Source organism: Gallinula chloropus, assembly GCF_964237585.1.
Source record: "Gallinula chloropus genome assembly, chromosome: 7".
Lineage (NCBI taxonomy): Eukaryota > Metazoa > Chordata > Aves > Gruiformes > Rallidae > Gallinula > Gallinula chloropus.
Window position 1 is genome coordinate 2,730,199 of NC_140092.1, and position 21,292 is coordinate 2,751,490.

General features: G+C 40.2%; 1 protein-coding gene across 1 annotated transcript in view; it reads left to right on the plus strand.

Moving 5' to 3' along the window:
* Nucleotides 1-3,313: 3,313 nt before the first annotated feature.
* The window catches only part of PPP2R2C (protein phosphatase 2 regulatory subunit Bgamma), a gene marked incomplete at both ends in the record, with an annotated part of 168,405 nt that continues 150,426 nt past the window's right edge, over nucleotides 3,314-21,292 (plus strand). The window contains 2 exon segments of the mRNA XM_084266931.1: nucleotides 3,314-3,329; nucleotides 3,535-3,615. Of these exon segments, the coding sequence (XP_084123057.1) occupies nucleotides 3,314-3,329; nucleotides 3,535-3,615 (97 nt within the window).

A 21,292-nucleotide genomic window follows, 5' to 3' on the forward strand; every position in this document is an offset into this window, starting at 1 on the left:
TCCGCGTCCCGCCGCCGCGGCACCGCCTCCCAGCACGGCGGCCCCGGGGCGGGGAAGTAGAGCCTGCGTGCCGCGGCTCGCCTGCCAAGGGGCGATGCTTTGGTTCCTCGCTTTTTAAACGCGAGGAAAGCCACGGCAGTTTTCCTTTAAATGAGAGGATTATGGGGGCACAAGCGGTATCTCTGGCTTAGTCCCGCGCTGCTCTGCAGGTGTGTGAAGTCCCGAAAGGCGCTTAAACCACAAGCCCAGGAGCCCCTTGTTGGTACCTCTGGGGCTGCTCTTAAAACGCTTGATTGCTCAGCTGCTGAGTTCTGCATCTCAGGTGACTCTAAATCCTTACAGGTTTCTAGGGTTTTTTGGAAAAATTCTTGTTAATTGAATGCAGGTTCTTTATTTCAGGGTGTTGATTACAAAGCCTTGTCTGCATCTTTGAAGTTGTTGCAAGAGTAAATTTTATATCATGCAGCTCCTGATCCCATTTCGATTGGTTTTATTACCTGTCTTACCGCTGCCAGCAAGACGTGAACCCTGTGCTGAGAACAGAAAAGAAAGTGTTTGTGCCTGCATTGAGTCCTCCTGAAAAGGAAAAACCCCTTCAACGAGCAATTTAAAGATGTTACATGGTAATGTGGCCTAACCCATCTTCTCAGAAGTGCTGTCTGCAGCTGCACCCCCTCCTGCCCAATCTACCATTGGGATACTAAAAGCCAGGATATATTTTTTTTGAATGTTGACTCTTTAAAATACACAGGAGTACAGTTTGAGTACTTGAGTTCTAGTTTGTTACATGCTTTTAACAAAGTTGCAATTCTGAAATGACAAAAACCCAAACAAACAAACAAACTCTCAGCTCATTTCTGACAGCACAAAAGTAAAGGACAGGAGAAGAAGGTAGTATCTGCTCCTATTTAGCATCGCTAGCTTTCAAACCTAGTTAAACCAGTTATCTCTCTTATTATGCGATCACAAATAGCTCAAGAGTGTCCATCCACAGACTTACACTGAAAAGTAAAAGATTAATTCATACTGGAATAGCTGGTGCTTGGGTGCAGTTTAACCTGTCTCAATATTCAAAATTCCTGTGGAAACAGATCACACACTGTAAATGTGATTGGCATCTATCCACTCATTTTAGAAAGAAAAAAACCCATGCTGAACTGGATGCATTTTTTAACATATAAAGTTTGTAACTATTTGAAATCCAGAAGGAAAAATATGGAATACTGAGTTGAACAGCATAAAACTGCTACATTTTATAAAAATCAAAACTCATATGAACGGATTCTCCCAGAACAGGGCTCTGGTTTGCTAATTATATGGAGAAAACTAGTCTAGCATAAAACAGAGGCTAAAACTGTAAGGCTAAAGTTAATTTTATTTGTGATAATACCTTGTTATGAAAAGCAACTGATGTCTGTAGGAAATTTGTAAGGGGAGGTAGTATCACTGCAAGCAGGTGGATTGAAGCTTTGCTTTAATACAGATCTGCGATACTATTCCTTCCCCCCTCCCCCACCGAAATCATCAGTTTAAACCTTTTCAGTTGCAAGAAATCTAGTGCACATACAGCAAACATAGTGCTTAGGGATATACACACAGGCTGTCTGAAGGAGCTGATGTTCTCCTACCTCAGAAGGCATTATGGTCTTTGTAATTTAGGTGAGTTCCCAGGAAAGCTTAAGTGTTGGCATTTTGCTTTGTTTCGAAAAGGAACTAAGGGTATTTGCAGACTGTTACTCACTTAAACTTATTTCCTTCAGCAAGTGTAATTGTCCTCGTTATTCTTTCACAAAGGCCACGGTGTGACCCTGTTTTGGATGCAGGAGAGAGGAATATAAATACTAGAACAGAATCCTTGTATTAGCAAAAAATGAATGAAACTGCCCACAGTTTACACACCTAAAGGCATCAGGAGGGTCTTCACTTCCTGCAAAAAGGATGAACATAGGCATATCAAGCAGAATTTATGCTGAAAATTATGCATCCCCACCATTTACAGTGCTGTTTCACAAAGAGCAAAAAGCTAGATGGAGGAGCCAGTGTAATCATGCCATGACGGCTGCCTGCTCTATCCTCTTGTTGGCTCCCGATCTCTCAGTATGGCTTGATTATAGTCTTGCTGTATTGTTTATAATATCTTCTCCTTTGCCCATACAAAGGGTGTTTGCTCTCTTTGACATGAACTGTGCTACATGCAGGCTTCTGACACTGTCACCTGGAAGAGACATCAGTCAGACGAAGCCAGGATGCTGCCAGCTACAAGCTAAGCAGTTGCAATTGTGTTAAATTCAATACCAAGAAAGCCACCTGCTGAACAGAACGATTAACATACCTTTGCATTTCCCTCTTACAGCATGTAGTAACACAAGCTCTCTCTAGCTGGCTCTTTCAGTGTTTTGAAATTTGCTGTGCCCCTGAATATTTTCCAGTGGAGGCAAAGGTTACTACACAGAGCACTTAAGCTCGCTTGATGACAGGCTTGCTCTCTTATTTCCCTGTCATGGATGCTGTACAGTGTGTAGATCCACAGAAGTCTAGCTAAACCCCGTGCAGTGATTTCAGTGTATAGAAAACCTCACAATTTACATGACATTTGCAGTCCTTACAGCAGCCTACATGGCCTAGGGATGGTAAGGGAAGTGAGGTGAGTGTCAGGAGTAAAGCACAGCTGCTGGTGCTTGGTGCGGAGAGCTGGGGGAGGCTGTTTGGAGGCTCGCAGGGGTGATGCTGGCTAGGCTCAGCTGTGTGGTTCTACGGCGGTCGTGTGCCCAGGCTCCTTGTACACCTGGGGAAGCGCAGCTGTGGGCTCTAGGCTGGCCGCACGTGTGGCCAGGGCACCTGATGGGCGTTCGTGACTTAAGTTGAAGCAACAGCAGGAAGGAGTTTCTACTCTAGGCTGCGATGAGAGGCTGGAAGAAGGCCAGGCTGTGGCCTCGCATTCCGCCACTGCCGGGACGCGGCTGAAGCAGAGCGGCAGCCCAGCCCCGCCCGTACCGCCGGCAGCCCCCGGTTCCCCCCGCCGCGGTGCCGGTGCCGCCCCGCACCCGCTCCCACCTGTTGGGGCTGCGGCAGGGCCGGCAGTGCCAGGCGCGGCGGGTCCTGGCGAGGCTGCGCCGCCTCCGCCGGGAGCTCCGGGCGGAGCCTTCCCTCCTTCCCGTCCTCCCTCCCCCGGCTCCTGGAGCGCCCCGAGGCAGCGCCGGCTGCCTGCGCCGCCCGCTCCGCTGGGAGAAGGAGGAGGCGCCCGGAGCTACCGGCGCTGGAAGCGAGCAAGTAACAGTTCAGAGCGTTGGGCGCCTTTCGGAGGGCTACACACATGTCCCACAAGCAGGGTATCTGGCAGCGCTCTCCGTTCCCTCGGCTCTCCCTGGTTCCCTCTTATCTCTCCGCTCCCTCCTCTGACCCTTCCATCTCTCCTTTCCACTACTCCGGCTCTGCCTTTCCCCGCCACCGCTCTCTCCCCCTTCTCCTTTCCTCAGCCCTCGCCCCCGCTGGCCCTGGGTCCCCCGACTGACTGTGCCTTTCCTCCCTGCCCAGCTGGCGGACCCCCAGGCGAGAGTGCGGTTGACTGGTGCCTCTACCAGCTCAATGGAGCAGCCGAGTTTGAAGTCTCTGATGGTGAGTACGGGACTGCTGAGGTGGGATGCGTCACCTCGACCACCGCCCTGGCTTCCACTGTCTGGAGAATGTGGCTTGCTGGTGATGGGAGAGCAGCCGAGGCAGAATATGGCAGTGGCATGGGGCGTGTGGGAGGGGCGGTGGGCTGGCAGGGGCTGGCTGCTGATGGTTTGCTTGTGTCAGGCCTCATGTGAGTATCTTGGCTGGTCTTGCTTTGGGTGTTTTGGGGAGAAGTTGAGTTTTTGCAGCTGGTGGCCTAGGTGGTATCATTCCTCGCGGCGTTAGTGGCTACTGGTGTGAGGGAGAATGTGTAGTACCTGCTGGAAAGTTTTATGGCTTTTGGGTTTTTTTTGTTTTGCCCTTAACTTTGAAGTGATGGGAAATCTGGGAAGTTTTACTGAGTGTCCTGAGATTAGAGAAGGAACAGCCTTTGGGTGCTGAGGCAGGAAAGTCTCCTGTCTCTGAACCATGTAAGATTTTGAACATGCAGAGTATTTAAACTTAGATGCCAACTTATATTTTCCAGTTTGTCTGGTGTGTTGTGTGCAGTGTCCGTGAGCATAATTCACTGTCTGTTTTCAGGGAGCTAAGTGGAGCTAAGAGAGCATCTCGATGTTTCAGTCTGGTGGTGTTATGCATTTCTGAGTATGTTTACTGCTTGTGAGGGCTTCAAATGCATCACAAGTTCAGCTGGACTGAAAAACTTCCCAATGCTGAGAAAAGTGACACCCTAACAGGTTGGCTTCAGGTTAGACATGGGTGAAAGCTCTTCAGGAGGGAAGCACTAGCATATATGGGGTAGGTAAACAATGAAATCTCGTTCACTTCAGGTGTTTAAGGTTTGTTTCACAGACGTGGGTTGAAGTGATAAAGCTACAGATTGTGCCTTGGGGCAGGTTGATTTCCTTGTTGGGGCTTTGGGATTTTTGCTGTCTGTGTCTTGTGTGGGATGTGACTTCTGTGTGATGTTGTGTGATTTGCTGTTTGGAGAAGTGATTTAAACTCCAGTGTACTACTAATAAGCTACAACTGGAACAAGTTTTCACCCCCCTGCCCCCCCAATTCCATGGTGCTTTATATTTCAAGCATTCCTAATAGGGTGTGTAACTGCACAATTGCACTTACTTGCATACTAAAGCATTTCTCACAATATATTGTGATTTTGTGCCTAGCTGCTGCTTTTTTTTTTGTGGAACTGCATACCAACCCAGATGTGCTGACGATAGGTGGGGGTGGAAATTACATCCCTGTGAGGGAGTGTAATGAGTGACTGACAGCATTTCTTAGGCATCAGAGAATGTTGAAAACAAGCTTTAGGGTGGCATTATCTTTCATTTAAATATTTGAATGGGTAGAATATGTTTCTTAACCTTATTTGTCTGGGTAAATACCAGTGTTTCAGCACTGTTTTGAGATTATAACGTTTTCTTCTTGGCAGGTGTTTTATGAATTTGATTTATTTTTTTGAGGGTTATCTTTTGTAAAATACATGATTTTAAAAATTAGTTTGTTAAGCCTGACTACAGTTCTCTTTAAGATGGGCAATTTATGGATGCCTGATTTTACTCTCTGACTTAAATGGTAATCTTATGTGTTTTCTCCTCTTTACTCAGCATGGGGTTTTGTGAAATTCAGAGAACACGAAACAAGCTGAAGCAGTCTAATGTGGTCACATAATGCGTGGCTAGTCAGTCATCTGCAGTTACTAACACCTTCTTGTGATAATTGGGTTATATATAAAGTTTTCTGCAATACATGTTGTCTATTAAGTGCCACTGATATCTAGGAACACATACCACAGTGTAGTCAGCACACTTGGCAGAAGTGAAAAATATCATTCAAAGCAGAGGGCTGCTCTGGCAGGTGGCTTGACCTCTTGCATGCCTGTGGTTTGGACAAAGTCCAAACTTTCCTTTGAAGTTTGCCTCTAAAATAACTTAAGTTGCACAGAACCAAACAGAATTCTTAGCTGCATGTGGGTTGTTCCAATGACTTCCAAGGCAGATATTTTGGTTTTTTGATATCCTTATCTCAGTTCTTTTTATTTTTCAGAATTGCTACAACTGTGATGGCAGCTACATTAGTTAGGACCACCTAACCAATGGGCAGAAGGACTACTCTAATCTATATTACATATTATTGCGTGTTTATCAAGTTATATATCTGTATAGATAAACATATGTATATCTGAAGCTCAGTGAGTCATCCAGGCATGTCTTGCTGCTTTTGCTGTCGAATGCATGCAGTGGCCTCATGGTACTCTGTCAGTTAGACTTCAGAATTGTGTTCAGCAACATTTCTGCCTGAGACTAGGAAAGAAAATTATTCTTTTTCCAAAAATAGATGTGTTACATGAAAAACATTCATTTACATAACAGAAAAGCAAAATTGCATATTTCAAATGCAAGGAAAAATAGACCATGGTAAGTAAAACATCACAATCAAAGCCAAGATAATCATGTTTGATTTAGTCTTGCTTGCCTTGGAACAAAACCCTATTTCAAATATTGCTACTTCTATAATTAACATCTAAGTGCAAAATATTTTATTCATGCTGAAGATCTCAAAGCACTTTGCTCACATTAAGTGCAGCCTCACAAAAGCTGTATGAAGAACCGTCCTAGACTATCCATTTACAGGCTAGCAAAATGAAATATAGAACTTAAGGATGTGATTTTTATAGAAGCTGAAGTACTTGGGACTTCTGAAAAGTCAAATCTTACACTGTTTGCCCAAACTGCCTATTTTCAGACTTTTTGCTTTAAGTTCCACACCATGTTAACTTCTTGTAAACTTTGTATAAGTTAAATCACTTTTGAAACATTTTGTGCTGTGAATTCTAAGCTGGCATTAGGCTGTTCTAGGTAGCAGTGCATTTGGTAATGATTATATGGTTGATGAAAAGAGCCTGAGATTTTATTTTTAGTTTCTACTCTTAAAGTTTGCTCATCAGCATCAGAGGCTTGAAATTGATTTGCTGTGTGAATTTTCTTTCCCTCCATCTTGCAACTTTATGCTCATGTTTACAGGACTTCCAGTCACACAGTAGTGCCTTGTGTGTGGTGATGTGAACTTCCCTGTTACTTACTTTACACTGCACTAATATTGTCTTTTATTTCTGAGTTTTTTGAAGAGAGGCTTATTGAGAGGATGGATTATGAACTATACCATTTTAACTCGAATAATGTACCATTTGAAGGAAATACAAGACTTGTGAGCTGATGAATGTGAATTTAATCATTGTCAGGTTTATCTCTAATAGCTGCTTGTTTACTGTAGTTTTTGATGAGAGACAATAAGCCTGCACTTGGTTCAATACTGTCTTTTCTGTTACACAAATTCCATGGAAAGCAATGTGATTGCAGAAGCTTACAACCGAAGTAATGTCCTTCTGAGTCATGCCTTCATTAGTAAGGTTTAATTAAATAGGAAGGCTCCATCTGTAGATGCTTTCGCCATTTCAGTTGTTTTTTGGATGAACAAAACAATTGGTTTTTCCTTGGTCTCTTACAAACAGGCACGATAGCAGCTCTTTTCCTAACGTTGCACAGCTTGCCAACATTTCTTCTGAAGTATGATCACCATGAATGGCTGCTGTATTTCCAAGAGGCCTTATTTGGAGGGGTATACACTGCAGTCCTGGGCTCCCACTTGTCTAATGTGGAGGTTTAGTGAACTGTGCCTCTTATATAGCACACAATTCTGGGGTTCTTCAAAGGGAGGGACTGATACACTGCTTGTCTCACCCCAGAAGACATTTAGGACAATACTAGCTTGCATACAGAGCTGCATGGTACCTCAGAGGGCTTGTGTGCACCCTGATATACCCTCTGGTGGATGTGTTGGTATGTGTATGATGCCTTTATTCCAGGCCTGCTTCATATATCCCTGTTTATACATTCAGCAACTCCCTGTATTTCATCCCTTTCTATTTTATGGTCACTTATGTTGGTATTTGGTTGGTTAACTGTCACAAACATCTGGGAGCTGCTGCAGCACAGGGAAAGAGCTCCTGTCTGAAAACAGTTGTTATATTCTGCATTTTGAGGCTGTATGTGGCTGTGTGAGACCAGACCCAGTAAATGACTGTTTGCAAGAAAATGTGGGTATTTGATTATACATCTATTTGTTGATGCACAATCTGATGTTAAGTTTCAATTTGAAATGTTCAGCATGATAGACAAAGGTGAAGGATTAAGGTATACTGAATTATATTTATTCATGTGGTAGCTTTACAGTAATAGTCCATTTTCTGATATTTTAATCTATTATTTATGGAGTCTTTGTTTATACATGGCATGGGTTTTGTAAGAATCTTTCATTAAAACACATTTGGAGATTGCTGTAGAAAAGACTTATTGAACGACAGTAAAATCCTGGAAAGTACTTAATGTGAAAAGGAAAAGGTGGTTGGCTTATTTAAATTTCTCATTTGTTTTTTTCCTAATTTTGTGTTTTGATTAAGAGTTGGTTTGATTTTTATGGAATAAATTAATTTCAGTACATTAAGATGATTTAATTCCAAGGCTTTATAAAATCCTTGCTTGGATAGAGTTTCTGTTGGAATTCACTATGGGTGCTAGATTGTGTTTTCTCTTAAGAGTACTTAAATGTAATTTAGCTATAAAACAAATACTTTGTTAATTATTTTCTTTTGTAAATATGTGACTAAAGATGTTAGTTCCTTTTCAGTAACCTGAGAAGTGATGTTGCTGTTTGGATGACGTTTGAAAAACAGATTAAGCTGCTTTTTTTATAAACCAGATTGTCAGATTTTCCTGCCCTTTTCAAGGACTCCACTTGCTCCCTCTAACATGCTGTGCTTGTTTAGCTCTGGCTCTTTGATGGCCTAAGTTGTGTCCTTCATCATCTCAGTTTCCAGGATGTGGTTTTAGCAAATTGCCTTTTTACTCTCTAATCTCCCATTGATCCTTTTTCTTTCCTTCCCGTCTGCCCTTTTTAAATATCTTTCCTTGCATACTCTGTCAGGTTTTATAGTTTCTGTTGGCTTCATCAGCGTTGGTTTTTCTTTCCCATTGTCCTCTGTGACTCTCCTCTCTGCTGAGGGGATTGTGGGGGGTCTCAGTCCGTTGATTGTTGCAGTTTGGCAAAGGGGTCACCCCTTTGTGTCACTGGAAGTCTGCCGTTTGCAGCAGGTGCCTGCACAGCAAACCTTAGCTCTTCTGTCTCTATTTCCTGGTCTACAAGGCTTACCATTTTATATGATCCTTTCAGTTCCATCCAAATAACTCCTGGCAATTTTGGTTTTATCGTGCTTGAATGACCAGAATTTCCTTGGGTGTTTCAGTTGGCCGTACCCTTTAAGATGCACTTGGTATACATATAGTGAAAGATGAAATCACACTGTTTTGTGCCTGATTATATGGGTATTAGCAAGTCAAAAATCATGCTTCCAAGTTATCTAGTCCAGAATATAACAGACATATTTTATGTTGCCTCCTTCCCATTAAATATGCAGTAACTTAATTTATGTGATGGTTTAGTTACATTAACACTGATGATGTAAACAGTGGTTTCATTCGGGCTCAACTTTGCCATTTAGCCTAATTTTTGTATTTAAGTCAAAGATAATCATTCAGCTTGAATAGTGATGGACAGTTTTAAAGAGTATAAAATTGCCTGTGGTTCCAGCTGAGAGGCAGATATTCGCAAATCCTCCTCTTCCATTATAGGTCAAGTCAGAAAACCAGGGGTCCTTTATGGAGCTGTGTTTTATATAGGGGTAGAGTGTACCCATTTTCTCATCTTTTCAATTCCAGTTTATAAATATGTGCAGAAATTGCCCGAGCTGTCTTGGAGAATGTCTGAATAGCTGATGTCCAGAGAAGCTTTTCCTGCTGTGCAGTTTTCTTCTGTATGAACCTGTCAAAGCTGAGATAAATGCCAAGATGATAAGATTCTTCTGTTTCAAGAATTTCAACCCAGAAGCCTAACTTCTGCAAATATGAGTTCAGAGGTCGTAGCACAGGCTGTACAGGTGGGAAAGTGACCTGGTTTTAAATACTCCTATTTATCAGTTCTTTTCAGTAAAATGCAGTACAATGCATTGTTCAGTAAACCCCAGAGATATTTCAAGTCAGTATCTTTTCTTTGGCATGTTTGCGTTGTCTGATGAAAAAAATCCCAAATTATAGCAAGCTACTCAGCCTTTCTCTCCTAGTATGCTACTCAGATAGAGACTCCTGAATCAAAATCACAGTGAGTAGATCGCATCCTTACAAGTGTGGTCACATACTGCTATATGACAAAACCATGAAGTAGTGAAAGGTGTTATTTACTAGCCAAATTCTGCATCTTGTCATTTAAATTGAGTTGTCATTGTTTGGTGATCCAGAAGAGGGAGCTACCTCATAAATTTCTAGTGGTATTGAAATTAAAAAAGTCTCTTTTATAACACTTTTTTAAGTTTTTTGGTTTTTTTTTTTTTTTTTAATTTTAAGACAGGGTCCAGAGTTTTCATGTGCTGCTTTTTTGGTCACTCATTTCATAGTATTCTGATTTTTAAGGACATCCTTAGATACTTAGTCCCTTGATTTCCTTTAGTTTTTGGTATCGCTTCAGTGTTTGTTTTATAAACATTGTGTTTGTGTAGAGCCCTATAAAACCTGTGGTTGATAAAATGATTGCAGTCCCTGTTATTTGATCTTCTGAGTGTTTTTAAACAGGTGTTTGATTAGCATGTCATGGATGTTTATAGCTGTTTCAATAGCATGCAGGGAGAACATTGTGGTGGTTGGCCTTCCTCGGTGCAATTCCATCTGAGACAGAAGTGGCTTTGGGGCTGTTAAACCATTTTTTTTCTGTTTAAGGGGTATTTTTTTCTGTTTCTCCCAGGAAGTCCACTTATGTGTTATCAAAGTAAAAGCCATGAGGTACAGGGAAAAGGCATGTACTTGTTGAAACCTGTACTGATGGTCAGGAAGGAGGCCAGACTTCTTGGGTCATAATTCGACGTGCATGATGTAGCTAGGTTCTGGTATTTGTTGGTTGATGGAACTCTAGATTGCTACCTGCTATAATGACAAATCTTGCCAAACCCATCCTGCCTCCAGGTTAGTCATTTTGTGTTAAGAACTGTTGCAGTGGTGTGACTTTGTTTCCGAAGGTAACTAGAATACTGAGAAATAGGTGAGTATTTTTTCCAACTGAATAACATGTTCCCTGTTTTTTGCCTGGATACATTTCATGGGAATTTTGAGGTATCAATGGAACTTTCTTTTTCTGGAGGTAAATGCAGTGTAGTGGAAGTCATTGCAGTGGCTCTGGGGTGAGAATGAAGCATTTAAATTGCTATGGATGTTGAGTACTTCTGCACGTGTTAGTATCCCGCTGTTGACTTACTCCAGTTTTCCAATTAGTAAATCTCCAAATACAGCTGCTTTCAGGGAGAGTACTACAGGGTTACATTCACACCTACATGTGGTGCTGTCATGTGGTTACACAGGCATAGTGCTCTGTTAGAGCATGTAGATGTTACATTAAGAAGTTGTGTACAACATCCCAGAACTTAAATGTACCGACATGAAGAACTCTGTGGCTTATTCTGAGTTAATTTATAAAAGACTCTGGAAAATTCATTATACCTTTTTTTTTACATTCACAGAAAGGTATGTACACAGCCTCTATTTTCCTGGTGTTCACACAAGATCTGTATAAAAATCAAACAAAGTTAAATTGGATCAATGTACATGTGTTTCAAGTTTTTCTTCCCCCAAGAGGTTTCCAGAGAAGTACATAAATACCATTTGGTTTATATAAATAATATTTTGCACACATGATGCCTGCCTATTAGTTCAAATATAAGATATCTTAACAACATACAAATAGGTCATCAGTTTTAAGAACACAGAAATACTTTTAAGGCTTCCATTAAATACAGCTCCTTTTCAGAATGCAAACATTCCCCAGATGTTTTGGCTGGGTTTCTTTACAAGCATGTTTTATAGAGGCTCGTATCACAGCAAATAGGGTTGGCAGTTGGGCTTATGGCAGGAGTATGCAATATGGTGACCTCATAAATCTTTCTCCACCTGTCATATGATGTAATTTCTACAGAATATTCAGAAGTAAGATGCAAGATACAGTTTCATTATTTTAGTTGGAACCATTTTGGCATTGCAGTTAAAGATGGTGTATTCAATTCAGAGACAATTATGTCTAGACACTAACGGAGGCCATTGATTTGACATTCTGTTCGTAGAGAGGGCATGTGTCATTCAAAAGGGAGTTGTAAAACTACTTAGCACGGTTACATTGTTAGTGATGTGTCTTTCCATTTCAAACAACTGCCCTATTTTGTAGAGTCTTCTTGGAATCCTGAAATGAAAATAACCCACCATTTCTTTGGGAGATATGATTTTTGTTAGTATTCCTTTTCTCTACGTCCAGAATAAACCTCCTGTGTTATGACTCAACTCAAGGACGCAAAGTAGAAGCATTATTCTTGCAAGACTTAATGGATTCTTGTTAGATCTGTCTTATTGAGTCACCTTCATGATCTCTGGAATTTTGAATACAGACTGTTTTCTGTCGATACCTGGTTTTGTTCATTGGATAAGTTATTTTAGAAGGTTATCTGATAAGCTCTTGTGTTAGCATTATAAACTCTGCCTTGAAATGGAGTGTTTATTCTGGAAATACTCCATGCTTCAGTTTATTTCCATACTTCTTTGTTTATTTGCAAGAAGCCCTGACTTGAAGTCCTTCACAATGATATGCAAAGTATGTATAATCAGTCTAGAAAAAGAATGAGCTCACATCTTAAGAATAATTCTAATTTTTCATGCAATCTGAAAAATTAAAACTGTGGGTGTTTTTCCCCTGAGGTTTTTCAGATGAGGACTTTGTTTTTTCTTTCTGAAGCTTTGCAAGCTGTCACTTCCAGCGCGTGCTGCCTCCTCGATCGTAAATCAGGAAAGCACAGCCACATTTCCCTGTGACTGCTGTTCCTGGGGTTGTTTTTAGAGATTTTTGCTCCCTCAGAATGCTTGCCCTTGTGGAATGTCCCCCTTTTCTCTGTGGAAGCTACGGAGACCTTGCTGTACTGCTGAGTGCATGCAGAGTGTAGCAGTGCATTGCTGTTCTTTCACAAAGGTGCCACTGTACCTCAGGAACTTTATGCTGCTTTTTGATTATTGGTTTGTTTTTCCCCCCCTCTCATGCTCCACCACAGTAATTGAAAATCTTACTTAAAATGTAGTTGACTTTTCTGGAAGTAGCAATGCAGTTTACTTCCATTTAACAATGCTACACTATTAAGTTGATTAAGTACCTTGTAGTGTTCTAGTGGGGAAATAGAAAAAAAAGAGTATTTTGGGTCAAGGAAACTGACCTCAAAGTTTGAGCTGTTCTGTTTTACCATGGGACAAATCACTGCTGTTGAGCAGTGTTTCCAGTAGCAGTAAAAGGCTGGCTCTCTTCTATGCCTGGGTGAGTCTCTGTGGCAGCTTGTGTCCTATATGATATGTCAAATGTCAGTCTTCAGTACTTGTATGTTAGAAATTGCTTCCTTTTACTGCGTGTTCATAAAGTACCTAGAGTGATGCCTGTGCTGACTGGGGCTGGGGATCAGTGACTTCCATAGCCCTGTCACACTTGCAAAGCACACTCACAGTGAAGCTGCAAAGTGTCTGGCAAATGTTTGTGTATTCTCTCATCAAATACCAAAAGAAAGCACGTACTCAAACCCTGTGGTTAAAAAGGGGAACAAATAAATGAAGATGGCAAACCTCAACCTTTCAATGACATCATCGCATACAACTCTTTCTATAGGTACCCTGCTGCGTTTGACTCACAGGTTTTATGTGGCTCTGTTTTACTACTTACATATGCAGTGTGAGTATAATTTGAGCTCTCTACTTCTCCAGACAGAGATCTGTGTGGTGTTTCTCTGTTAAGAATAGTTAAATATGTAGCCAACCATGTAGGTTCCTCTTTCCTTTCTGTGGAAAAAAAGCCAGCAAATGCTTACCTATGTTAATGTAACATTTGAGTTCAGATGATAGCACAAGTCAAGAAATCCAAAGATATAGTTCCCACAGCAACCATAATTCAACCTCATTGCTGTGAAAGCACAAAAGCCCACACCGAACACCATGCAGAATGCTGCATATATGCAAGTGTGTGAGATACAGTTGCTAGGAGAGCCATAAATTTTAATTTTCAGAGGTATTTAAGTTCATATTTTATATCTATTATTATTTGTATTTTATTGAAACAGTGCAGTAATGAAAAAGTGAGGAAAAGAGGCCAGTTGGATTAGTGTCTCTCTTTGCTTTCTTGTGATGTACAAACAAGAGATTATATTATTATCTCTGCCTTTTTGTCGGGTTTTCCTTTATTTCTGAATAAGTAATATTGAATGTGAAATATAATCTGCTCTGCCTCCTTATCTGATTCTTTTTTTCCTCTTTGTTTAGCCCTATCCCTGAACTGCAGCTAATGAGGTCTATTTGTTTGCCTTTCAAGGATAAAAACCCCAGATACTTATCCATGTGTAGTCATACATCTTGTTATTCAACTGCATCCATAGCTTAAGGTTCTGTTTCAAAATATCTCAAAGCATATGGAATATATTTCTTTTCCATATCTATTAGGATTCTTTTGGTTTCTTTGTTTGTCAGCTAAGTCTGCCAATTTTTTGATTTGGTCATGTTAGACTTGTTTCATGATTATCACAGTTAGTGAAGAGGTGGAAGTGTTCTTGTTTTGAAGTTGGAAATATGTAAATATTTCAACTGTGCTATTTACTTGGCACAGAAAATGTTTTAGAAATGATACTTACAGGATTTCTAGAAGTTGGTTGGCTGAAATAACTTAGATTAAATGTTTCTTAACCTTTTAGATATGGCCAGTGGAGAAACTATGCTGTTTAAGGACTGGTATATTAAAATCCCATGCCGATGGGTGATTATTGTAACTGTAGGCTGGATGGAACATGCATGATTATTTAAAAAAAATTAAAATTCCCTTCGACTGAGGCATATGCTAATACCTCATAATTTATTTGAAAAAAAAAATAATTGCAATGTGACTGTGTCTTACCAGTCATTTTAAAAATAGAGAAAAGATACAGGATGAGGGAGGTTAATAAGAGTTTTTCTTCAGTAAACTACAAAAAATGTAATTGGATCTTCATTTATTTTCAACCAGACTGATTTTTTTTTTTCCTCAGGCCTCCATCACATCTTAGCCTGCAATATGAGCCCTTTTATGGACAGTCTGGGCATGGCTGAAAGAGTGATTGGATGTGCAAATGTTCTCCTTGGGAAATCTTTGGATCCTGCCCTTCCCAGATAGTTAGGCAATCTGCTCTAGGAAACCTGTTATGACAGTGCCTGTTATCTCTGCTAGGCAGAGTCCTATAGGGACTGTCACAGCCTACCTCAAAAGCAGGGTTAGGGGAATTCACTCTGCAGCCCACTCTGCGTTCCCAAAGCTTTTATTGTTCTGTTTCATTTTGTTCAAAAGCTAGTTATGAATTGCACATGTATTTCTGTGCATGTGTTCAAAATAAAGTGGATAGTTTGCAGGAAATGCAGGTTTCCTTGTTTAAGAATTTGTAAACTGAAGTTTGAGCTCCATCTGAAAATTAAAACTTTCCCAGTGGCTCAACAACTTTGTAACAGATAAGTGCAGAAAGATCAGTGAAATTCTGGGTACCCTCTAGTCAAGAGTTGGTCTGGTTTTCCCCAGGGACTCAGTATTGTTTCTGACTAGGAATTGTGAATGATGGGAATTCTTCAAGGCAGCAGGGAGCATGGGAATTTGAGTGGAAACCCAGGCAAAATAACTGCTTCATGATGCTGTATGTACCACTGACACAAGATCCCCTTCAGTAAAGTGAATACCTGGGATATAGGTTTCGCCTAAGACCTGTGCTGTGATCATAAGCTTGCATCAACAACCTGGTGACAGTTCTTTTGGGCTTTCCTAAGTGTGAATAGTTACATGGGTGTTTTTATTTTGTTCTCTTTATCCTCTTACACCTAGTAGTTGTGGTGGTAGTATTTGAACTGAAATAAATAAGGGCAAAATTCAGTGGAAGTTAAGAACTGGATTGGAATTATTAGAGGTAACTGGAAAACAGAAAAATATTCCACTTGAAATTGAGCTATTGCTAGCAAATAATAGATATAAATAGATACAGGTTCTAGAAAACACTAAGTTTACATTAATGTTTCATTATGAGCTGGTTTAACAGTGTTGGTGGGTGATTTGGTGCAGGGGTATGCTGTTATGCAAGTCATTGCTCTGCTTTTAGGACTGGGGAAGTGAAATGCACAGCCAATATGGCCAGGGATTGGTGGTGATCTTGGTGAAATCATTTTATTTCAAGGTGATGGAGGTTCTGTGGGAGAGAGTGGCTGAGTGGGGAACTGCTTTCTGTGCAGTGGGAAAAGTTCCTGGTATTGTGGACAGGGTCATGGCTTCAACAATTACTGACATCAGAGGAGAAAGTTGGTGTAACTCTCCTAAAGCATGTGTTTTTCCTCAAGTGTGCTTCTTGTTCTCTGTGCACATGGCCCCTGAGACATGGATTTCCTAATGGAATGTAGAACTTAGATGAAAGTGGATGGCCATGTCACCTCACAGCTCTCAGTGGAGAAGAAAATCTTCCTTGGCGGTATTAAAAACATCTGCTTGTGTCATGGGCTGTTAGGTATGAGATGCAATTTGACTTGAAGTTGTTAGTTGCCATTAGTAGATGGAGGGATGTTACGTAGAGTACAGTGTCCCATCTGTTAGGGTTTTTTTTAATTTCATTTGAAAATGTATATTTTTGTCAATTGCAATTATCTGGAAGGAACTAATGAAACTTTTTTCAGCTTTTTTCAGAATTTAGAGTTTTTTACATCTGTCTGCAATCGTTTATTCTGTCATCCAGTCAATTACCACAAAGATGTTGGAATTATGTTTTTCAACCTCAATAGAAGTTTTAGTGAAGTTTCAACAAACAGGGAATTTTCCAGAAGAGCTTAGGATTTCCAAGTTGAGGTTGATCTGTGAAGGTATGAAGTTTCCTGTCATCTGATGGAATGTATTTACTTCTTTAAGAACACAGAAATCTTATCCCTTTGAATACCTTTTGAAGAACATTTCAGAGTTGCCGTATGGAGCGTGCAGTTGGCTGTGCAGCATAATGTAAATGTCCTATCTGCGTGCATTGTAGTGTAATAATTATATGATGAGAGCTGTTTTAATTTTCACCCTGTTGAGCAGATGAATCAGATTAGTGATTGGGTTGTTACGTAGAAGCCCTGTCTGATCTATTGCAAAAATCTCAAGTCGTGGTGTCAGTGTTTTGGAGAGCTGGAGTCTGTTGCTGTCCCTGTAGTATGGTTTCTGTGTGAGGTGGGAAGCAGAACACTCTTAAACGTGGTGTCTGTCATCAAGTGTTTTTACTTTTTAGGTATCTGGGTTGGGATGCTGAGTTGCTGATTAGACACTCTTACAATTGAAGTGAGTGGAAATCTGCCTGTACAGAAGGGTACAACATAAAGTATAAAATCTTTCTCCACACTCCAAATAGTGTGGAGAAAACAAGACAAATGCAGGTCTGACATTAAGTGAGTTATATCTATTGTGTGTGGTAACTAAAGTCAGTTTTAAAGTTTCAGATGGTGCCAGCATGTTCCAGTCATGGAGGTATGGACATTCTGGCATTCCTCAGCTTCTGGTTGTTTGTGTTTGTACTGCTGGTAAATGACTTAAGAATTGTGTGACAGAGACATTTCACATGAATAGAATTTTTTTTTTTTTAATGGAAATGCTGTAGAGAAACACTTAGCATAAAAAAGAGTATGTTAAAGAAATGAGTTCAAATAGTTACACTATCTTTCCTTGGCTTTTGCTCATCGGAATAAGTATTGGTTTATCCTTTTAACTTTTTTCCAACTGCCTTGAGCCCCTTTAGATGGTCCATACAAAGACAGAATAACAGCCATGTGAACATAGAAGATAAAAGTGAATGGTACCAGAGGTTTTAAATATTCACACATTGCTATATAAGAGAAAATAAATGAAAGGGGTATTTCAGATGTGATAATGTTACATCATAATTTTATGTAGCGTTAAACTCATAGCAGTAATTGTGGAAAAAAAAGTCAAATTCAGACATCATGTTTCATGGTAGACTAATAGTGTTGAAAGTTTAGAAAATCTGAACTGTCTCCATTTGTGAAAATAAAGCTTCTGTTCCAGTCTTGAGGCTTTGGACTCGTTTCTAATTGAATGTAAAATGGAACCCAAGTGAGATAAATCTTTGGATTTAGGTGAGAAATAAAGACCTTATTACTGGGTTCAAGAGGTTGGTGTACTTTCCTTTACTTTAAAATATCTCCATTCCTCACAGGTGAATATTTAATACAGATAGGAATGTGAGCCAAGGATCTGAAGACCGAGATAAAACCTAACACACTGACTAATGCATTACGAAGTGGCATAAACAAGTTAAAACATATTAAGTTAGTGTTGCTTTCCTGTTGTGTGTTTTCACTTGATTGCTAATTTGCGAAATTTGGTGAGTCTTGACTATCTCTCTGATTGTTACAAGTCACAAGGTTCTATTGTAATTATCTGTGGCTGGTAATAATTAACATGAAAAAATGCATAGGTACTTTTATCTTTTTAAAATAATGAGAAAATCTTTCAGGAATGAATTCTATCCTAGTGGGAGTCAATTTAGAATCTATGGAATGCTGCAGTAGAACTCTCACAGAGTACAGTAGGAACACAAGTCTGGCTTTTCATATAAATTCTTACTGATGAGGTGATAGCTGTTTTTCTATAGGGACCAGTTTTAAGGTATTGCTTGAAACCATGAAGTAGTAGCTGCTGTCTTTGTTCCCCTCTTTGGGGTGGGATTTGGGGATATAGAACAGATACCTCTCCTTTCTGAAAATACTGAGATGTCTGTTAAATCACAGCTTTTCAAATACTCCCAGAGGAGATGTGCTTAGTGTGGTGTTTTGTTTTTTTTTTTTTTAATCCATATAGTAGATGACAAGTTATAAAATCAGAAGGGTTATTTGTTGTGTTTTTATGGTGGAGTCTGTCATATTGTATTTTCAGACTCGCCAGTGACCAGCCGGCACTGCCTGAAGTCTCAGAGGTCAACGCCTGAGCGGTATGGAGCGGCTGTTTGTGCTGCTGATTGTGGAGAGGGGACTTAGGTTGCATTAGGATGATTTACGTTATTCAAACAGGAATTCTGATTGCTACAGCTCAGATGACTTGTAACGTGACAGGCATGTCTTGTATTTAATTATTAGATGTGCTGATAGAAAGAGCTGGGGAGGCAGCAGTGCAGTACAGCACAGCCAGCTCTGCAGTGTGGGGCGTGCTTGCTCTTGCCAAACTGTGGTGGTGTGCTGGCCCACCAGGAACCCTTGCCAACCTGTTCTGATGCAGATGACCAGCTAAGGGGGGATTTTCTCAGTGATTTTTCCCAGATTAGGTGCGCTGATTTTGCTTTTATCAACGTAACAATGTTATGCGTAGAAAGAAAATCAAACTGGTAGGAGGGATGTTGTGAGATTTAAGCTCTGTGTCTTTCAAATACTGCAAAAATACAGCAACAGATGTGCAGGATTTAAACTGCTTCTTACTCTAGTGCTGAAGATATGCACAGAGAATTAAAATGTCATTTTAACAGTGTCTTGAATAGCAAAGAGCTTGATCGTCTACAAATATCTTTTGATATTGCACGTGTGTTTTGTTCTTATGTACTCTTAGATATTTGTATTTCTCAAGGCATGCTTTTTCTGAATTATATAAATATTTATTTAGAATATTATGCTGTTTGGTTGTTTTTTTCTTCTTTTTCATTCTTGATTTGCTATGGTTAGAACCATACCTGTAGCCACTTGGGTGTGTAGAGGATGTTATCTTTTCTGGAGGCCATCACAGTGACACTTCTACTCAACAGCCAACATGTTTTCTTCTCTTTAAATCAAGTCCTGTGGAAGTACAGTTCCAATGTTACAGGCTGCTGCTGGTATTGCCATAGGTACAGGAAATAGAAACTGCTGACCTAAGGCTGCAAATATTATACTTTTTAATGGACTTGAAAAATATTCACTCTTCTTGAATACATAATTTCTTTGCAGACAGATGTGATGATTAAAACCATATAGAAGGGCTGCAGATAGCACTCACAGAAGATTTCATCCAGCTCTGTGAAATCCTATCAGTCTTGGGATCTGGTTAGAGATACAGTTCAGTTCCTGCCAGACAAGGGTAGCTGTGCTCAGCTGAGATGGGCTTTGTGCATGTAGACCTCTGGAGGTAAAAAGCAGCTGTGCCAACACACCACCCTGGTCACATCCAGCTGCTCCGTGTGATTCAAATTCCTGATGGGATCCTGTGCAGAGAAACCTAAGTGTAATTGTAACCTTAATGAGCACTACCCTGACATGATTTAAAACTTCCCTCTCAGCATGATACTGTGTAAATATACTTACTAGACTTTATGCAAAGGCTCCGGGCTTAAGTCTCCAAACATTTCTGAGTACACTGGATTTCAAGGGCAACTGTCTGCTTTCACTATCATCGTGTTTTAAAGACAAGGGACAACCTTTCATAGATTTTTTAAAATCAGTTATTTTTAAAAGAAATAACCCTTTTTTTTACAGCTTTTCTCCATATATACACTATGTACCTCTGCACCTGTACTTGTGGTGTGTGCTTCTGGTTTTTCTTGGTTTTGCACAGAATAAGTGAGTTTGTCATTTATACTGTCAGGAAGCATGTGAACTCTTGATTTAGGGAAAACTCTAACCCTGTCTAGCTTGAAGAGTCCTTTAGGCTTTCTTATTTGGTGCACTCCCTGTGCCTTGCCTTGGTACTGAAATGTCTGACAGAATCATCAAGGATGAGACAGGTGAAGATGTCAACAAAAACCCCAGCCCTTTATGGATCTGTACATTTGTTTTCACATAAAACCAAAATAGTTCCACTGAGGACTAACAATCTTTATAGCATTACTTACACTTGTATCTGAAGGCATTATTGAAGTCTTCCATTAATTTATAAAATGCTTTTTTGTTGCTTTTTTCCCAGTCCTTTTATATCATGTAGTAATCTTCTAAGGACAGACATGCCACAATATATATTTAACTGCACATTCTGGTGAGTTTTTTGGGGGGTGGGTTATTTTTTGTCATGTCATTCCCCCATTGCCCCCCTCCCCCAAGTCTAGCAACAATCTAGTCTTGTTGCTTGATGAGTTTTGCAGGGCTTTACCACATCGATTGCAGTTTTTCCTTAGTGATCTTTATGGGTGAAACTTGGAAAATACTCTATAATCGTAGATCAATGTGGACTATGAGCACAATAGGTAAAGATCTTGCAGTTCTGTTTTTGTGTGATACAGATTTCATATACACAACTTAGGAAAACGTTGTTCCACTACCTTGGGGAGATGTGTATGAAATTAAAGTGTTGGAAACACTGTGCTCAGTGTAATTGCAAATTGTCACTCCTTGAAAGTTAATGTTTTAGTAGATGAGTTGACAAAGCAGCATGAACTTGATAGTAGCTCCCTATGGAAGGGAGATGTTCAGTAACTTTAAGGAAATACTAAATCACACTGAGACACACACATGTGTGTGTGCACACCCCCCCAGTATATTGCCATTCTGTGCTAGAGAAGGCA